Below are 22,573 nucleotides of genomic sequence, written 5' to 3' on the forward strand. Positions count from 1 at the left end.
ACTTTTTAGATTTTTTTTAAAATTAAACATAACTATATTAACTATTTTTAATTTAACTAATATAAGTATGTGTTAATTTACAACTCACTTAGGTATTTTATTATTCGTACACCTCATAAAATCATAACATTTGATTGAATTCTGTTTAAAAAAATACTTGCTGCTGTTCATCGAGAAAAGGTTTCAGTCTACGCGAACGAGGATCGCCTACACGCACACACAAACAGGGTGTGCGCAAACAAGGGTGGAAGGTATAAAAGACCTGCGTTTACGATGTAGCGGGTCACTTTCGGGGCAAAAGCTCATTTTGACGATTGACTATCAGTGTTTGTGCTTATGTATAGTATAACCATGCCTTTGAGACCACAAATCGCAACAACGTGCTATTTTTGTATGGTTTTACTAGCAATTGTAGTCATATTTACAGTGGATAATGGAGCAGCTAAACGTAAGTAATTATTTATGATTAATAATTTGATTACTTATAACTTGTTTTAAAAATTAGAATTATTTAACTACGAACCAGTCATAATATAAAAGTATTGTACATTTTAAGTGTTTTCATTATATAAATAGAAAAAATAAAATAATAATTAAACGCATTGTATTTTTTTAAACGTCATAGACATTTTTATTTAATCGATATTTATCAATCGTAATATTAATTTTAATGTTTTTTTTATTATTATTTTTTTAATAAAATATTGTGCATTAGTTTAGTGCATTCTTGTTTAATGTTTTTCTATATTTAAAAAAATAAACCATAAGTAAAAATACATTATAGATTTATATATATATATCTTAAATTATTTTCAATAGACAAATTATTTATTTAAACCATCAATCAACGCATTTGATAACTAAATAGTATATTGTCAATCGCTTACCACATTCATCTCTTTTTCTGTCAAAAAAATTAATAGAAATAATAATTTTAAAAATCTTTTTCGATTTTATATAATATAACAAACCGAAATCATTTATTAAAATGTTTAAAACATATTTCCATATCATGAATTATATATAAGTACACACATTCATAATTTATAAACATTGAAGCATTTCATTAAATTAAGAACTTTTTTTAAATATAAAACATATAATATTTATGAAATAAATATAATTTAACACAAAATAATTATTACGTGGCATATAAATACATACAATTAAAACAATTTTATTTACATGTAAAATGCCTACAATAAATTCAACAAATATAACTCATTAATTTATAATTATCAAAATTTATCATTCTACCTATAAAAACATTTACAAACATTACGAATTTATTTAAAAATAAATACTTTTTATCATCATAGTAATATGTTTTAATACACTTATATTAAAATAATAAGTATACTAACTTAATTAAATATAAATTATCTGTTAATTTATATTCGTTTGACAAAAATTATGTTTTTAAATATCTAAAATACATCACTTTGATTTGATACGATTATTTTTATTTTATACCTGATGTAATTAGTACTCAATATACATACAGTATAGATCATATATAAACTACATGTTAATATCTTTTATTATTTTAATTTTCCAAAACGATTTTTACTTAATAATAATAACAATTTAAGATTGTTTCTATAGATTAATAGTTATGCATTCATTTATTCTAGAATTAACAATGAAAAGTATATATTATTATGTGTATGCATTATTATAATTTATGAATTTTGGATAACGTATACCAAATAGTATTGTATAACATGTATGCATTAATATTGCCTGTATATATCGCCGTGCAATAACAATTACATCTAAATCTTTATGCTTATTACATATATAACAATTATCCATTCCAGTGAAATAAATTATTGACCTCGATCATATTTATTGAATACTTCTACAATGTATTATAAATACGAGTATATATAATTTGATATCTTAAAATGTGAATGCATGTATGTATAATGTATATACATAATGCCAGAATAATATCATGGGTACCTAATAATTATTATACGCTTAGTATATTTGTGTGTCAAAATTGTGACTACAAAAATTAATATAATTAAATATTCAACACTATAATTTTTATAATTTTTGCTATGGTCTATGTCTATGCGTCTAAGGTCTATGATTATGTTTTTCACTTTTATATTTTACGTTTTATATTTTATACTAACTATTCATATTAAGAACAATACATTTATAGATAAGTTCATAACCATCTACAGTTTATTTGTGAAATAATTTTAGAAAATTTAAAGCAATATAACCCATTATTAAAAATTGAAAATAAACTTTAAAACAACTAATTTCAAAAATTAAACACATTTTAAAATTATAATTATTTAAATGTGTAACTATTATGATTAAAAAATATATTAGTCTAAACTATCACTCATTTATTTATTTTAATGTAATAATTAATAATTTACTGATACAAGCTAAAAAGCAATAATCGTTTAACACAAAAATAAAATTCAGGAATAACTTAGTAATATAAAATAAACGAAAAATCCTGAAATCTCACTAAATCCCGTTTAGTTTGTTTACCGAGAAAAACGATTAAAACTTCAGGAAATAATATCCATAAATAAAATAACAGTATAAATAGTAAATACATAAACCTTTTAATAAAAGTGACATAAGGAATTTAGAACATATTTTTAAGTAAAACATTTACTTCACCATTTAAATATGATATAATAGACAATATACTTTATACATATACAAAACTACTATTAAATATAAAATGTCATTATTTTTAATATTATATATCTATTTATTTCCATAACAAATAATAAAAAATTTACACTTTTAATTTCTAAACAGTACGCATTTCATAATATTATGTCTTGTTAGATGACGTATTAATAAAATACTACCACTCAGTGATAAAAAAAGAATAATAAATTATTTATTCAAAATATTGGTAATTTTTAATTTATTTCGAAAATCAATAATATACAGTGATTTGATAGTTTCACATTAAAATTGCATTGAATTGAATAATAATATAAAATACTTGTGACCACTTTGTACAGTTGGACTTAACATAATTTGTGATGTATATTAAGTTATTACGTATTAGTTCCGTTCAGAGATTTTGTTATTTAATTTTTATAATGTTTATATTTGAACATTTTATTTGAAACAAGTAAAATAAATATAAATTACTATATATGATTACTTTGCAAAGTACAAAAATCATATTTAGAAAGAATAAAATAATTTAGGCACTAACAACTTATTGTTTGGAGTTGAGAAGAAACCAAAACTTTATTAGTAATATCTCAATTTTTTGAATCGACGACAAATTGAACATTCGTGACAGACGACAGATACATATAATATATGATTTCAACTTTTCAATAACATGACTTAAATTTTTATCCTTTCAATCTTTCAAAACTACCAATGTCACGTTATCGTAATAATTACATCACTATATACATATAGATCTTAAAATATTATGTCAATAATTTATTATATTATTTATTCTTTGAAAATGTATAAATATAACTTATAGTAAATGTAAAGCATTTAAAACCGTGTATTTATGTGGTACAGAAATAAATCAAAAAAAAATCTACGTTTGAAAACTGATGAATATTAAAAATAATAATATAATAATACAAAAAAATCAAAGAAAATTAAGATCAATAATAACTAGATTCATTCTCTTTGACATGTAATATTATTGTCATTTTGCTTTATGCAAAAGCTCTAAAATGACTTATTACTTTTCTATTTTAAAATATTTTTATATACACAGCAAATAAATTTAATTAGGTACCTATCACACATTTTTATCTGCATTTTAGTATTGATCTAATTTAAATAGTTTTAATAATGATTTATTTAATAAAGCTTTTATATTATATAATACGAATATAAATTAAATAGTAAATATATTTTTTTTTTTAAGTATATAACAGTGAGAATTGAATGGAACTTAGAAAATATAAAACTAAACAAAAATCTATTATATCACCCGAATTATTTGGAAATCAATAATACAATAAATATTAGTTATTCAATATCCATGTTACATTCTTGCACTAACAACTATTTAGATAAATCTGGTTATTAATTATTATTGTCTCAAAAAATAAAAAATATTTTAAAAAATATTATATTTTATTTTAATAATCATATTGATACTATATTATATACTATACTATTTCGATATATTCTTGGAGTGGCTGCAATATCATGATATTCGAATTGTTTATCCAAATTAAAATAGTATTACATAATCACTCCAATTAGATTGAATTATTATTACATGATCAAAAATGTTATGTTATCCTTTACTAAATATTAACTTCCAATACATGCAAATAGTAGATACATCTAATATTTTCGCCACACTAACTTTAAAAATGCTATATAATTATAAAAAAAAAAGTATATAATATATATATATATATATTAATAATTATGATTTTTTTGTTTACTCGTATAGACATACAATAACACTCTGCACAAACAAAAATGTAAAAACAGTTTGTTCAATAACAAATAGTTAAGGAATAATAAACACACTAAAATAACAAAATTCGGTAGATAATAGATCATTTTAAATGTATTAATCATTCAACAAATTACCCGGTTCCTTAATATGATTTTATCAGCTGTAGTAGTGCAAAAAAATTTTAACGAGGTTAAGACATATTAACCCTACGAGTGTTGTTTTAGTTAAGTATGATGTATGAACATTAAACAATCTGAAAGTTAAGGATTACTGCTGTGAAAAATTTGTTTTTATTCCTTTGATATAAATTAAAGGGTTTGCCTAATATTTCTTTACTCAATCGGAGGATCTAATAAATTATTATAAAAACTTTATATATAATTTTCATCATTATATCGGTATAAAATGTAAGGTATGCTTACGTCAAACTGTACTTCTGTAGTATAAGAAATATACTGAAAACATTTAACCTTGTTAAAATAATATCTGATTAAAATGGTATTGTAAGATTAATCAAATAATTTACTTAATTTTAACAGTAAAAAGTACATCTAAATTTTTTTTGATACTATGTTCACCAATAATTATTGTCTTAGCGGTCGTGATAAAAAAAAAAAAAAAAAAAGGAAATAACAATTTTTAATAACTATTATTTTCAATTAAAATAAGATATCAATCGCTTTGAATGATTAAATACTTCACCTTGTAGGTATTAAACTGCTAACTTTATTAACTTGATTATCTGTAAGAAATAAAGTAATCGAACTGTTATTATTTATAAGCATTAATTTAAGTACAAAATAATACAAGAAAAAAATCGCTTCACTCAGAATTTAAAATAATGACAAATATTTTATGTCACGTTTAAAAAAAAAAATAACCATACTTTTAAAGAAAGTATATTTTTAGTTTTTACGGTTCCAATTTTTTCATCTATATTTAAAAGAGTATAATTGCAATAATTTGTTTATGCAATTCTCACGTTTTGTATTTTAAATAATAATTGTTTTCACAATAAATTACAATATTATTTCCTTGGTCGAATCGTTTCACCTATAAATAGACCATTACTTTTAATCTTTCCAGTCTCTATATTTTTAGTGTTTGTTTACTTTGTATCAAAAATGCATCGTCGTTTCAGGAAGTATAATATTTATTTTGAATTAGATTCTTCAAGATTCACGTTATCTTTATCTAAAATAATGCTAGTCAATATCAAATAATTTAACTACCTACATAAGAGTCTGATAGGTATTCAGTTTAAATTTAAATTCATTGTTGTTAAAAATAATTTAAAGGTAAACACAATATAATAACTGGGAATAGATTTTACTCAAAAAATATCGTAAAAAATCACTATATGTTGTAGTAAGCGTATATAATTTAAAATAAATCAATAGGTAGAACTGGAAAATGCAAAAGATTTTATACTTTATACAGCTTCAGTTAATGTATCGGTATATACATAATGTATATATATTTTATTTTTGAATATTTATTAAACAATCTGAAAATATGATTTTTTTTTTTTACAGTAAATATAACCGATACAGGGGTAATAATTTGTTAGTAGTTTAAGAAAGAATCCATCCAGTGATGTAATTTTATATCAGTTTATATAAAATGTATTAATATGTTATATGTATCATTGTTGTGCCCTATACTATGACATATATTTTTTTAATTTTATCTTTTGACAAATTTATGGGCATAGCCTTTGTTATATTAAGATTATAATATTTAAATAATAACATAGAAAAAACGTATTAAATACAAGATTACTATAAAATAACATACACAGTAAAAATAAATGTATGGAATGATTTAGGAGGTCAGCTCCTTTCCCTCCTATAATGCAGTTATTCAAAAACTGAGTTTTTAAATAAATGCTTAATGACTATTTCAAATTCTTGAAATTTTTTATATTACTTAAAGTGTTTTCTGTGGATACACACACTTTTGTTTTTCAAGTGGCAATCAAAGGGGCTTATTTTTTATGAAAAACTTGTTGTAAGCTTCGCATCAAAATCAAAATTCAAACGACTAGATTTTGAGTAATATAATTGTATATACTAAAGATCTAAAGATAATAGGTCCAAGATGGGTATGGAAGATATGGAGATTATGATAATTTTAAAATGTTAGTAATTAATATAAATACATCAATATTTATAATATTTATAATTGTATCTACAATTTATTATATCTATTTATACTTATGTAAAACCAATTTTAAGCACTAGATTATCCTTAGTATAAGCATTTTGATAACTAAAAGACTATCTACTAATTTGATTTCAAAAATCAGATACTTCAACATTTTTCAAAAAAAATGATCCATTAAATAATGTACAGTGGAAATGGTGGGGTAGGTTGTCATTTAAAAAACAGAAGTTTATATCTCCTTGAGTGGGTAGTATAAAAAATCTCAAGAATTTAAATGTATGGTCTTTTTAATATAATATTTAAAAATGTCAAAAATCAGTATTTGAATAAATTTATTATTAAAGGAAAATAATGGGTGTGAGCATGGTTGGTAAATCATCCTGTATTTATATATAATCGAACATCGCAAGACCGTTAGGTATACCTACGCTTTACATGCATAATGAAACCGTTTTTGATCCAGTTCAACCTGCGTTGGTGAATAGTTCAACGGACGTCATAAATAAACGTTTAAATGAATTATGATACTTGTGAATATTGGAATTCACCGTTTGTGAGATGAAAATATCGCACGTGACGATTTTTATTACTACGCGCATCACCTCCGTACATGACTTATAATTCATTCGTTATTTATTTTCGTAAAAAAATGCCATTTTTACATTATTCGTCGTTATGCAATAGCGACGGCAGTTTTATTAGTTTATTTTTTACTTTACAATGCAAGCAGGGCTAACTCGTAAGATAGACACTATAGTAAAACTGTCAGGATAAGCATTTCCGGTCGTACATAATACGAATCACGTGTACATCGACTGTCGGGAAGAATCTATAAGGATTTTTAAGGATTTTAGATGAACTCTTATTCTTTGACGCATGGGTCTCCGTGATTTCTGTTTACCACGGTTTAGTAAAAAAAAAACAGGTTTTTTCTCTTTCTATGTAATACGAATAACATATAAAAAATAAAATCATTAGATATTTCTTATTATGTTATACCAATTCGTACCTAGAAACAAAAACACTACAACTAAGTATACATTTTCACTAGATCTTGGAATACCTAATATTTATTTATTTGATAAAATGTCCTATAAATTAATGAAAAATTATAATCACGTAATTATTTAAATATAATATCACGCACAACCATCCAATAATTAAAATCTATTAATATTTTTTTCAATTTTAAGCTCATTATCTATATTTTAAAATACTATGTAATTATTTAATACATTTGCCAATATAATAATAACAATTTGTTATTTATTTACTCAGACATGCAATAAATGTATATTGTTTTGATCTAATATGTAATTTTTATTTTTATTTTTTCAGCTAGGTAACCTACCTACTAAATTTATTAACGTTTCTAAAATTTAAAATATTATTTTATTCGTTTTTTAAATTCTTCTAAAAATCCTACGATCACTTTGATAACATGTGCTCACTTCCAGTTTTACACTTTGACTATCCTTCTTGACCACTTGTTATTCTGTAACCCGTAGGTATACCAAACAAAATTCTTCTACATTTCTTTTAAATCAGAATACCAAAATTCGTCTGCTGTTGTTTTTTAATGTTTTATACTTTTACATAATTCTAATCACAAGTTTACGTGTCATTTGTATATTCTCTGAGCTAGTGTAAAAGTTCTTTAATAGATAATACATTTCAAAGTCCACATACTCATCGTATTATTCATAAAAATTGAAAAATGTATTTATTATTATAAATAAATGAAACATAATAGGTAATATTAGTTTATATTTATGTTATATTATTATGTTGTGAACCAGTATTTAATTAAAATAAAATAATAATTGCATATTAAATTTGCTAATTTTTTTTTAATTTTAGTTGAGACTAAATGAAAATATAATAAATTACTTTAATAGACCTAAAATTAAAATAATTAAAATCTAAATTTTGTTCTTGATTTGTATAAATTAAAAATGTGTTGTTTCATTTTTTGTGTACCTCGTTATTTTAAAACCATATTTAATTACGTTTTGTTTTTTAAATCGTTTTGTCTTCCTGCTGCGTTGTATTTAGACTTTGAACGTCTAATAAATAATATCGTTGTCTGTTTTCATTATACACATTATTGAAACCGCGACATCCTAGCTTTAGTTTTTTAATCATCCTGGCTTAAATTAATAAACTCTGTTTTACTAATGTCCACTAATCATATAAAAAATAATTTAAAAATAATTTTATTTTTCATAGTAAAGTTTTTTTTTAATTAAATTATATTTTAAATACATTAAGTATTTAAGTTATATAACACTGTCACCACTTGGTTGTTAAATTAAAATGTCTATTAACATCGTATAACTTTAAATTTCTCGTCATATACGGTGATTCAGTTTGTATAATAATCTTTAGTCTTTCTTTATGTGTATTAATATAACTTATTATGTAGTTACATTTAATAATTATATTATAAGAATGACATTTTCTTTACACTAATATCTTAATAATTTTAAGGTATTAATTTCAAAAATCAATAGCAACAATGGTATGTCATTCAAATACGAATTAAAGTCTAGTTAAAATTAATTAAATTAAATTTAAAACAAAATAATAAAATATTATATTTTTGAATTTTGTTTTTTTTTTTTTATTGATTTAATATGTTTTAAATAAAAATAAACTCATAAGACATCAAACATCATATTATATTTTTATGTAATACATGAAAATTATAAAAGGAATACTTATATATACTTACCAGTATTAGAATGTAAATATAAAAGCAAATACGTATAATAAGAACTCATAACGTTTGTAGAATGTAAATTATTATTTATTATTAAAAAAAAAAAAAAAAATGTTTTTTTATATATTACCTACCTATTCACAAAAGAGTTTGTTTTCTTTTATAAATTAAAATATATGTACATTTATGTTAAAATCATTTGAAATGACAATCTTAGAATAATATTTCTATAGATGTTGGTACAGCAAGATAGGAACATTTTATTTTAGATTTAAAAGAAAAAAACAATAACATTACTTGTACTATTTAATATTGTCTAAACATAAATGATATTGGCATTACGTGATTTTCCTATATATTTACATAATAATGATTATACTAACCAATAACTCAAAAGTTTCTAAAAAAAAATCTTTGATCTTTGATTTATTTCAAAGTTTATTTATACAAAATATTTTTAAACTGAATTGAATGTCTACAAAAATAAAAATATTTTTTTTAAATAATATAATATCATATAATATATTTTACTAATATTTTATTAGTCTTGCATTTTAATTAATACACGTGGATGTATTAATTAAATAGCCTGTATAATTTAATCAATTTTTAATATAGACTTTAAGCTTTTAAGTTTTACTGTTAGAAACTGTAATAATACATGAAAATAATTTTACTATGAATACTTAATTACTTAATTGGAATACACATCATGTCTTTATTATTTTATCATATACTAAATATTTTTCACGTATAGTAAACATTTCAAATATTTTCTGAATTATAAATTTCAAGAAAAATAATCGGTAACACTTTCTTATCACCTACTCGAAAATCGTAATGCTTAATTTAATATACACCTATAGATATTGTAATGTACCATCATTTAATTTCAAAAACAATTATATGGTTTTAAATTTATATTTTAAACAATAGAAATAAATTTTTAACAGCTTTATTGTACTTACCTGTTTTAATAAAACTATAAAATATTAATAGAATATTTTCAAATTATTACGTTGTTACAATTTAAATAATAAAACACATTCTCTATTAAATATTAACAAAAATCTCAAACAGTTTAGTGCGGGTAAATAATAAAATTTATTTATAAAATAACGTAAAATTAAACGGGACTAAAGGTTTAGTATCTACCTATAACTTTAAAACATTATTTCATTTTGTACAATGTCACATACTACATTTAATTCAAAGACAATAACATCTGGCTTTGGTTCTTATTCTTTACATTATAAATAAATAGATAACAAATTCAATCTAATACTTGATATAGTATATGCGAGGTTATTAATTTGTTAAATAGCTTCAATTATATCTAAAATAAAATAAATAATAATATATCATTCTAACCATAATCAACTATTTAGTACTTGAATGTTGTACAAAAAATATATCGATCGTCTATAATATAGGATAAGATCAACTTTAAAAATTATGAATAATTGACTATAATAAACAAATGTGTATATTTACTATACGTTTATTTCGATAATATCTTTCACTCAAATCGATATTAAATAAAAAAAAAAAATTAAAAAAATATGTGCAATTTGTGAAACGATTATATATTTCAACTATTCCTAACTACTTACAGATTTTCTTTTGAAATAATTAAATCAAAATTTAACTTTATTCACACAATTTTACAAATAAATGATATGAAAAAATAAGAATAATATTATTTTTGTCATTGACAACTTTATTCAATTATTTTTTTTTTCGATTTGCTAGCGTTATCTGGTACCTAAATAATTAAGGAACCAGAATAGCACAGGCAACACAGTGTGGTGTGATATAATAATTGATACCAGAAATAATTGGGAAAAACAATAAACAGTAGCATTCATGTTGTACTTAAAGGAAGGTTGCGATTTAAATCGAATAACAAATGATCCGGATTCCGGATACATGCATTAATATACGTCAGGGACGTTTTACCGTTCTATAATATGTTATCCGAAACGTTATTAATTATGTGACAAAATCGATTTTAATTTCAACAAGCTTATGATATTTCCAATGACTGAACTTTATTATAAATAATAATCGTTTTCCGTTATTGTTTAACCTCGAGATAGGTATGTATTATGTAGGTATACCATCATAATTTTATTGTAAACAGAACAAAACTCAAAATGAAACGCAGCCATAATATACAATATATGTCTATCACAATAACTTTAAATTGTAAACACGAAACTTTAATATCCGTTCAAGCTGAATACAAATTGTTTAATACTAAAAACAAAAAGTACCTACTTAAGAGGACGTCTCACCCGCATGTGTTGTCTCTGTCTTACACACGTACGACATAGTAAATTTTCGTTCACCAGTTTCAATAGTGTGCTTTTAGTTTTAATATTAGAATGAATTGACCTATTATCAAACTTTTAGGTAAGAACATTATCTATGTTTTCTCGTCGGTTTTTTACGACATTTTAATTTTTAGGTGAGTTATGAATATGAAATTATTAAATATTTTAAAATGATCGTAATTCACTTAAAAATTAAAATATTGTAAAAAGCCAACGAGATAACACAGATAATGTTCTTACCTAAAAGTTTGATAACAGGTCAATTCGATGTAATATTAAAACTAAAAGCACACTATTGAAATTGATGAACGAAAATTTACTATGTTGTACGCAGAGACAACACATGCGGGTGAGATGTCCTCTTAATAATTCTTATTATTTATATTCTTTCAATTATTATTTATTATTATCTATTATATCTTAATATCTATCTTTAAAATACTTTTATACAAAATTATATTTTTAGTGGATACCTATACTATTATATTTTTAGTATATTTGTGTAACTTAATAATTTTTGTGCTTGATATAGTTCCTTTATATTTACATACTTTATTAATATATTATGTTTTTTTGTGTTTAGTTAATAGTTATAACACCCACCTTAAACACAATTCGATGAGCTAAATTAATCAAAGCTTGTAATGTAGAATATTTTATTTATAATAAGTTTTGAATAAAAAATAACAAATAAATTGCGACAAAAAAATATTATAATGAATTAAAAAACATTTTATGGATAATTTTATTATAAAATATGCTTGAAAAATGTTTGATTTAATCTTTCCATTTACAATACACAACCATATTAGTATATTATACTAGCATTTAACCATTCAGTCGTTTAAAAAAAAAACTTATATCAACAAAAAAGGTCAGTAATTGGCTCTGCTGCTTAGTAGGTTTTGAGTAGATCGCTGTAATGGATATGTTAAATTTAAATTAAATGATAACATACTAATGAATCATCAGTGATGATACATCAATATTTAATGTATAAGAAAAACGATTCTAAGACAGTCTGTCAATATATATCATTAAGTAAATTTCATGATATGTTTTTTGATATAGAAATTAAATTGATTTATTTTACTAAAAGTAATTAAACTTAAGGTAAGCTGATATAGGTATATGACATATGTTAAAAACATTACATTTATTATTTTATTAATATTTAATTATTATAATATTTATAATATATAAAATTTGTACCATATTCTTATTATTAACTTTTGAGTTAATCTCAATACCAATACCATTAATACTAACTTATCGCCGTAAAACGGTAAAACAGTATGAATAGGTTAATAGTATAAATAGGTAATATCTCAAAACTAATCTTAAAATAAACACTCAATTTTTTTTCATTTTGACAAAGCAAAAATTGTTATCAACATTTATAGGGAAAAAAACTAAAAAAAAATCAAAAATTTCAAATATGAATTAAAAATTCAAATAGAATCAAAATATTTAAAAATTATGTTATGTATAGAAAATGATTCTATAAACATTTTACAAAAAAATTTAAGTTTTTACAATTATGGTTTTTAAATTATAACCAAATAAGAAAATAGGTTTTATTAAAAATTGGCTTAGCGTAAAAATGTCTGGTTTTCTTATTTTATTTTATTATTTATTACTGTATTATGTCTATGTAAAATTTTACTAGATAATTTATACTTTTTAGCCCCCCCCCAAAAAAAAAAAAAAACTTTTTTAGTACAAAACTATATTTTTGAAAAATAAATAAATGAACTGTACCAAGTTGAGATTTTCCATAGAAAAAAGTGATTAGTTTGAAGTAATATTAATATTAATTTAATTTGTTAGGTGTTTTATGTTAAGTTTTTTTAGTCATTTGTCTTATGTATTTCTGTACATTTCTAAGATGAGTAATTTCTTTGAATATTTTGCGACCTTTATAGTTGACAGGGTATTACATAAAGTACATTTTCTGGGGTGTCTCGGAATTTTTCTATGCGTGGAAAATGATCATCAACTAAACTACTTTTTAACACAACAAAGTGAGTAGCCACATCATGATTTAACGTAGCCACGTATTCTTAGCAATTCCAACATTGGGCAATTTTGCGTTTTTTTATGGTTCTTCAACTTAACTATATGTGTAAGATATTGGTTATAATTATAATGTCTTTATTATTGTCTGATGAATGATGATATAAAGTCAACAAAAACAATACCTATTTGTCGCCTGCTTACAAATGTTGGAAACCTAGTTTATTATATCTACATCTATTTAACCAAATATATTGTGCCATAATGTCGTGTGTAGTCACTATATCACACATAAACATGTAAAATATTAGGTTATTATAATTTATGAGTATTTCAAATTTAATACTTTTTTATCTAATTTATTCTAAAATCTAAATATTAGTTATTCAGCATAAGTTATAAACAAAAAAAATATATATTAATTATTAATATATATATATATATACATATGTATAAGTTTAAATGATACTCCACTTAACAAATAAAACTCATAAGTTTAGCTTATTAATTACTCGTTTAAATTCGGGTGAATACGTGAAAATTCTTAGAAAACTTTATTGCTTCAGAAAAAGAAATGAAAAATGTATTTTATCATTCAAAAAATTAAAAATTAAAATAAATTGTCTACAATTTTGTTTATTAATGAGTTTTAAGCAAATAAAAAAAATGTTTTCAATAACGTTTATATAGGTACTATTCATGATAGTTATTAATTAGTAGTATTTACCATTAAATGATTCATCCAGTATTATTTAAAGTTACGTAAATCAGTTTCATTTAAAACCGATTTCAACATATCCACTGCACATTAGCATTTACGATAACACTGAAAAAATCATTTCGTTAAAAACATTTTGTTACACGTGCATATTGTGTACCTGCGGTATCTTGTATAACATTATATATGTATATAATATGTAATCGGGCTTAAAAAAATAAATATGAAATTGGAGATTTATATTGTTAAAATATTATTGTTGCGTTAGAAGTCTACCTTATACAAATATGTAACCGATAAAGTACACAAGTCAGGTATAGGTTCCTAATATGTATGAGTGAATTGTGATAATAATAATATACACGACCGTCGGTGACAGCGACAACGATAGATATATGTTATGTTATTCGGTGCTGAGAAAACACGTGCCCTTTCTCGACATAAGCCTGTATAATGAGATATTATATATATATATATACTACAGTATACATACACATACGCATATTGCACACATCCTCTGCTGCTGCACTAGCTTTTGGCTCTTACTGTTTACGATGTACATATATATTTACATGTATAGTATCAAGACCAGTTGATCCGATTAAAATGCTCGCAGGGCAAGCGTGTTTTTGTATTTCACATGTGACAAATGCTTATAATATATATATATACCCACACCCATAGTCACTAACAATAGAATAAGGGATTGAACCCAGCAGAAAACAACCCATCGCCCGCACTCCTTTGAAAAACGACAAGGTCGCGCCGAATGCAACAATATCGAATCAATGGCCTAACTGCATATACAAAGTGACTTACCAAGTATGTTCACCCCCATTTTTCATTTGATAAAAAATTTATTAAAATTCTGATTTTTATAACTTTTAAATATTCTTCCTTCAAAACCATATTTTCTTGAGTTTTTTAGTACTTCTTGACAACTGACTATGTTGAATATGGAATTACATACTTCTACTGTTTAAACGAAAATCTCTTTTCAAACAATAAATTATTTAACAGATTTAAATCAGATTTGCTACACACTTTGACATACAAAAATTTAAACAGTAACGTTTTTTTTTTTAGTTATTTAATTTTTTGTACAAATGATTATATAGGTTCACATGATATAATAATGGATTTGGAAGATATGGGAGCTATGGTTTATGACTTTTTGAAAACTTAAGTAGTTGATATTAAACGATCAATACCTATTTATAATTTGTAAAAATAGTCCAATTTATTAATATTATAATAAATATAATATACAATATTACATATTTTACATATATTTTATATTTTTATATTTTTATAAAATCGCCTTTAAGGGCTAGGTATATTATACTTAGTATAAGCATTTTGAATAGTGATGAACTACTCGTTCGATTTTTGAATCAGGTACACACAAATAGTCGAAAAAATTATCCAATTGATAATTTACAATATAAAAGGAGAGTTATCATTTGAAAAACAGAAGTTTGTATCTCCTTAAAACGCCCTTTGTGTAATAAAAATGTTTTCTACTATCAACAGGTCTGTTAACTATTACTACAATTATATAATAATCGATGTCTATAAAAGTAAAAACAATTAATATATATTAATTTTAGAACAATTTTACTACAGTAAAATTATATTTTTGTGATATTTTTTTAGTGAGTTTGAATAATAATCTTTTTACTAAATTTTCATTTTGCATTTTTATAAAGCATTAATTTAATTACTTTGTGAAATGTGAAAAAAATTTAATTCATATTCTATTTTTTATGTAGTTTATAGATGGTGTATAAATAAGATTAAATATTATAATATTTTAACAGTGTAATTAATCAATAAATGTAAATAGGTACCATTTTTACGTAAAAAATTAACTTCCTGCTATATTTTCAATTAGAATCGATATATAACTCAATTTTGATAAAAATCATTCCACTTCAATATTAATAACGTCAGTTTTAGATTGGACTTTGAAAAAATAGTTGGATTTTAACAACATAAAAATAGTCACTAATAGCTTAGTAATATATTTAATACGAAATTGATTGTTGTACATCTGTACACATTTAAAAAACGTATGATTGTAGGTACTACAATCATGTAAAAAGGCCAGTAAAAAATTGTTGTGCGTTGGGGCCCAATCATAAACTAGGTAGAATACTCGTACAATGTGTTAAGGTTAAAATATGTATATAAAGTGATACGGAGTGTCCTGAGTTGATATAATTTGTCGTCGAATAAAATATTTTTTTTATCAATTAATATTTTTGTAAATTATTAGAAAGAAAAATAACTAAACGGTACTTTTTAGTTAACATTGATCGAATATTTTCAAATGGTTTTCGTATTACTGTGTTACCTAGGGCTAGGTACTCAAAAATCCTATGTGCAAATCATTTATACCTTCTATACTTGAATATTTATGTATAATTTTTTTTATGATACTTAATTCTCCAGAATTCTATCCCAGTCCGTATTATAATCTCAATAAAGTTTGTTTGACAATAACAATAAAAACAAAAAAAAAATACAAATTTACCGTCATTTATACATATGGACAACTTTTTAAGTACCACATAAGAAAAAATTATGTCCCAAAGTGAAAATAACCCATTATAAAGGTCGTTATCGATATCAGAACACAGAATATTACACAATATTATACTATATACATAACGTAATATTGTTTTATACCTAAATACACAAATTTAAATTTGTAATTAATTAGGTATAATGGATCGAAATATCGGTGACGTCTCTTCGCAGTTCAAACGTCTCTGTATTAATTAACAAAACGTATTTATCGGCGGGATAATATAATATTATTAAATATGTATAACAACTTGTAGGTATATATCTATAACGCGTATAATGTAGTTGAATTGTAATAATATAATTATAATACGATCTCCGTCGATTTATAAAAGCGCACAAATGTACAATACACTACAAACTTACCCAAACTTATAGTTGCATTAAATATTATTAGGTCATCGATGTTGTTTTGATATGATCTGATAATAATTACGTAGGTACTATTAATAATATAATAAAATTGTGCAATGCCATCCGTTGGTGGTTGGTACTTAGTACGCACGAATGTTGGAGTGTATAGGTATTACATTACCAAAGGTCGAAGTTTGTCGTCGTAAGTTGCAACTTGCGACAATGAACACAAATGAGTACACCTATTTGGTATACTATTGATTATTATATTATATTATTATGTTGCTGAAATGTAAACCAATTTTCGCGTTAACCGTCTGCGGCGAACGCCGGAGATTCGACGTGGTCATCTATTGCTACGGGTATTATTTGATTAATGTTATAATAATTAATTTAAAATGTTTCCGGGCACCCTAATATCACTTTATTTACGACTAAATACAAGTAAATACGCATCGATATACATCATATATAATAGCATTGTTATACCATGTCGGGCACGTTTGCAAGAGGGTGTTTCAAACACCCCACGAAATTTTCGGAGTTTTTTACGGTTATTAATTATTATAATATTATCAAATACAAAATACTAGTTACTGAGTCAGTAAATAGTTTTAATTCAGTGATTTTTATTTTTATTATATATACAATATACATCTACTTATGTTTGTCATTCTATTTAAGAAAATTAGTATTGTAACTCGTAAGAATGTATCGTATGTTTCTTGATAAATCATAAGGTATATTATTTTAGTTGAAAAAAAAATAGTTATAATTTTTAACATTCAAATTTCAAAAGGTAAAACACCTCCCCTTCTCCAAAAAAAAAACTTTTTTTGCGTAAACATCTCTGAACCTTATAGGCCAGCTATGTCATAAAAATAAATAATTATACAATTGAACACTTGCTTAGTAGCTAGTATATTATTATGTTAATATTGAGGTACTACTACTATTACTTGAATTTATCTAAAAACTATTATAAATAATATTTACAAGTCTACAATAGCCGTATTACAATGGTTATTTGTTTTCGACAGGTGGGTGTGCCATGTTTGGTCATTCTTGTTACGGTGCTCACGGTAAACGGTCTTTTCAAATGCCCATGCAACAACCAGCTAGAGATTGGCCAATCACAAGTGAAGAAGAGACCCAGATCGATGATGCCATCAATAAGTACTTTAAAATAAAGCCGTCGTCGCCGCACTTTACACCGTTTTGGCAAAAAATGGTTAGTTTTCGTACCTATAGGTATTATAGATTTTATAAAATAAATCTCAAGAACAAGTATAATCCAAAAACAAAATTAATTACCTTTATCAAATCTGCGAGTATATTTTTGTAGTAGAATATAAATTATAAACATCTGTTTGCGATGACGTCTCACGTCTTACGCATATTTTACGAAGTTTATCAATTGCTTAGTAGCATGCTTATGCAATTCTATTTTACGGTTGTACGATTAATAAATTTTTTGTGAAAATCTAATTCTATCTTAATTTTTATCGATCATCGTCGTGCACGACGATTCATTCGTGTAATTTTGTTTATCTAGTATTAAATATTTACATTTTACGTACGTGAAAATTTATCTACTATTATAGTAGTATAGTGTCTATAAAATACGAAATGTGTTAAGTGCTACGGACCGTTTAAGATGACACTACACCCATGTGTCTTTACTAACTCTGTCTAACTAACGTACAAAATGATACCTATGTGAATGACGTGTATTCGGCAGTTTCTAATTTACTTATAATTGGGCGTCGTTCATAACCGCACACTTTCAAAAAAAGGTCGTCGTTCAAAACCGCACCCTAACCTAACCGCATATTTTCCGCAAATCAAACCACTCAATTGGAGTAACCGAATTGGTTCCCATATGGCCGAACTATAGTATTTTACTAGGTTGAGCCGAATTGGTTCCTGTTTGTGTTTGGGCTAGATTTGACAAAAATATTGATAGGACTACAAATTGTTGTAAATCGTTCCATTCAAAGCTGAATGAAGAATTTACAAGTGCCCATCCTTATATATTTTATTTTATGGAAACTTTAAACAGCATTCAGACATTAAATTATATTAAATTTCGAATTAATAATACTAGCAAACTTACTAACAAACAAGAAAGAAATAACTAATACTTGGAAAATTGTATGACTGAGTACATTAATAAGAAACTTACGCGAATTGAATACTTACAGAAAGTTTGCTTCAAATTTGTAAATCAACGATTATAAATAATTGTATAATAATATTTTATTATTTGTATTTTGTGCACCTAACTTAAGTGATGGACTAGTTGACTTCCAAATCAAAGATTAAAATGTTTATATATTATATCATTTTAAGAACGGAAACCAATTCGATACCAGCCCATTTAATACCGCACACATTTATTTAATTGATATATATATATATATATATATATATATATTAATAATAACGTATGCATTTATCTAAAATAACATTATCGTTTAGTATTGCACATCAATTAATCATATTTAATCAAAATCACCACATCATAAAATAAAACTTTCGGGATTATACAGAAAAATCTGTTCTATACCAATATTAAAAAACAAATTACAATGATAAAAATTCACAATCAGGATTATGGTTAAACAATTTTTTTGATTTGCCTTATTTACCATCACATTTGATTCCTAAGGCGTTTGTTGAGATTATGGCTATACTTGTCCAGATAAAAAACAATTTAATGATTTTGCTGTTTAATTTTGAACTGTCAATCAAATGTGTGCGATTTTAAACTATCGACCTTTAAACCCAAAAAACACTATATCTGTATCTTTCCAATTATTTTTTTTTAGGATATTTTAATTTTTAAGTGAATTATTTGTACGTAAAATATTAAAATTTAAAAATGTAACTCGCTTAAAAATTACAATATCTTAAAAACCCACGAGAGCCCACAGATAATGTTCTTGTTGCGTTTGATAAGTTTAATAAGAGATCAACTAACTGTAATATTAAAGGTTACTAAACGAAATTGGAACCACTGAACACAATATTAGCTACGTTTTATACAAGTTGTAACAGTAGGAGATGACACGCGCTGGCGTGACGTCCTCTTCGACAGTTAACCGAAAACATTACGAACACACGTCAATCTGTTACAGGTGCAGATGTACAACGAACGCAAAAGTAATCATCCTAGCAACGACAACAACATGTGAAGACAGAACCGATCGAGAGATTGAAACAATTCTGTTTTCTTGATTTGGACACACATAATATTTTCATTATTGTCGTCAGACATATCGATTAGACTTAAAAATCCCTCCACAGAAAAATAAAAACAATTTTCCCTCGTCTCCTTATATTTTCTAATTTCCCTATACTATGTTATATACGTATAATGATGATGATTATAACAATATAATATCATATTATTATTATTATTATTATTACTATTATTATTATTATTTATAATGATTATTATTGCGATGGTATATTATTTTGATAAGATCAAGTAATAAATCATGTGTTACCTATATTATTATAATATGTTTAATTTATTAGACTTCAAAAACAAAGTATGTACACCTACACTTATACCTATATACCTAGTATACATACCTATATATATATATATATATATATAAATAAATACAAAATAGGATCTTATATATGCTAATAGTTTTTCTGATTAAATAACAGTAATATGCGGTTTAAACATTATAATATATAATATAATAATATTTATTGTGATTTGTGATTATTATTATTATAACATTCATTATAACTCCTATACCCATTAGCAAATATAGAGAAATTAGATGCGTCTTAGACACGCACTTCAATTAAAAAAAAAATTTTAGTACCCTCAAATCTAATCGTTGATAAAGTGAGTACCAATAACAAATATCATTTTTTCTAAAATTTTTAAATTCAACCCAATATAAAAAAAAAATTGAACATTTTTCTTTTTTGGTTTTGTTTTTATAGTACATTTTTATATTTTCTGATAGCTATTGCATCATAATATAAACATGGACAATAAGAAGTGTTGTGTTTTCAGTAAAAAATATTTTAAATGAATAATATATTATAACCAAAAAGTATAATATTTAGTATTTTACCACAAATATACATGTAATTGCCAGCTGTAAAATTTACTCCGTTTGCTTAATAGATACATAATATACGATATATTATATCATACATATACATATCAATTAATATTGAATGAAAATTATGTAAGCAATATTTTATATTTCTAAATGGATAACTAAAGTTGTGTAAGTTAAGGAGGGTAGGTGAAAGGAATACGCCTCACATATTCTTAAATCAATGTTATGGGGGAATTAAGTCTTCTCTCTCAAAAAAAAATATAATTCGCCTATTTGTGCCTACACCTATACACCATTATATATTAATAATACAACATAGGCAGTAGGCACACACGAAAATGCAATTCCAACGTAATGTGTCAATTATTATTTATTATTATACCTATACTTTATAATTTGAATAATTACCTATATAGGTCCTATCTATTTATTTTTTACGTGTTTTTATAAATTTTGAAATTATTTCGTGAATATTATAGAAAATATATCGATAATAAAAATAGGTATAACAATAATTATTATTAATTATATACTGCTTACCCATACAAATATTACACTACCAGTTAAAATATGTAATTACTAATTAAAATATATAATACATTAATAATATATAGATATATATTATTATACTTAACTATATACACATTTTTTTTCTTTTAACAATATGATATTGATTGATCTCGAGTTTATACATACTCAAAATGCACAGTCTTGTAAAGTATTTGAATAAAAGTATTTGAGTACACTGTATCTATTTAAAAACTTTTATAGTATTTAGAATACTTTTTAATATAAGTATTTGTAAATTATTTAAAATACTGACTAAGACGTATTTATATTTGAAAATCAAATACTTTTAATAAACGAATTATTCGTCAATCGTCACATATTTTTTTTTTTTTTAAATTATTATGCTATGTCTATTTTATTTATATTTTTCATTCATAGATGTCGAGAACCCCTGTGCCCTATTGCTGATGTCTCATTCATTTGTGAATGAGATTGTTAGAAAATATAAATTAAAAATATACTTAAATGGGAATGATTTTTATTTAATTGCTTTTTATATCCTCTTATTTATATTTTATTAACAACCTACAACCTAATATTAAAAAATTGCTATAATATACAATTAAG

At 23.8% G+C, this 22,573-nt stretch overlaps 1 protein-coding gene across 1 annotated transcript; it reads left to right on the forward strand.

The window, feature by feature from the left end:
* The first annotated feature begins 299 nt into the window (after positions 1 to 299).
* Positions 300 to 20,744, forward strand: LOC113558832. Its single transcript, XM_026964403.1, has 3 exons — positions 300 to 448; positions 18,383 to 18,573; positions 20,483 to 20,744. Exons 1-3 carry the CDS (start codon positions 337 to 339, stop codon positions 20,537 to 20,539), a joined length of 360 nt encoding a protein of 119 aa, XP_026820204.1. The 5' UTR covers positions 300 to 336; the 3' UTR covers positions 20,540 to 20,744.
* Positions 20,745 to 22,573: the final 1,829 nt, after the last annotated feature.

This window comes from Rhopalosiphum maidis, chromosome 1, assembly GCF_003676215.2.
Source record: "Rhopalosiphum maidis isolate BTI-1 chromosome 1, ASM367621v3, whole genome shotgun sequence".
Classification (NCBI taxonomy): Eukaryota; Metazoa; Arthropoda; class Insecta; order Hemiptera; family Aphididae; genus Rhopalosiphum; species Rhopalosiphum maidis.

Bases quoted from the DNA above. Each gene is read 5' to 3' on its own strand.
- LOC113558832 (XM_026964403.1), top strand. From the start codon at position 337: ATGTATAGTATAACCATGCCTTTGAGACCACAAATCGCAACAACGTGC. The intron at 449-18,382 runs GTAAGTAATTAT...TGTTTTCGACAG, and splicing joins GGATAATGGAGCAGCTAAAC to GTGGGTGTGCCATGTTTGGT. The intron at 18,574-20,482 runs GTTAGTTTTCGT...AATCTGTTACAG, and splicing joins CACCGTTTTGGCAAAAAATG to GTGCAGATGTACAACGAACG.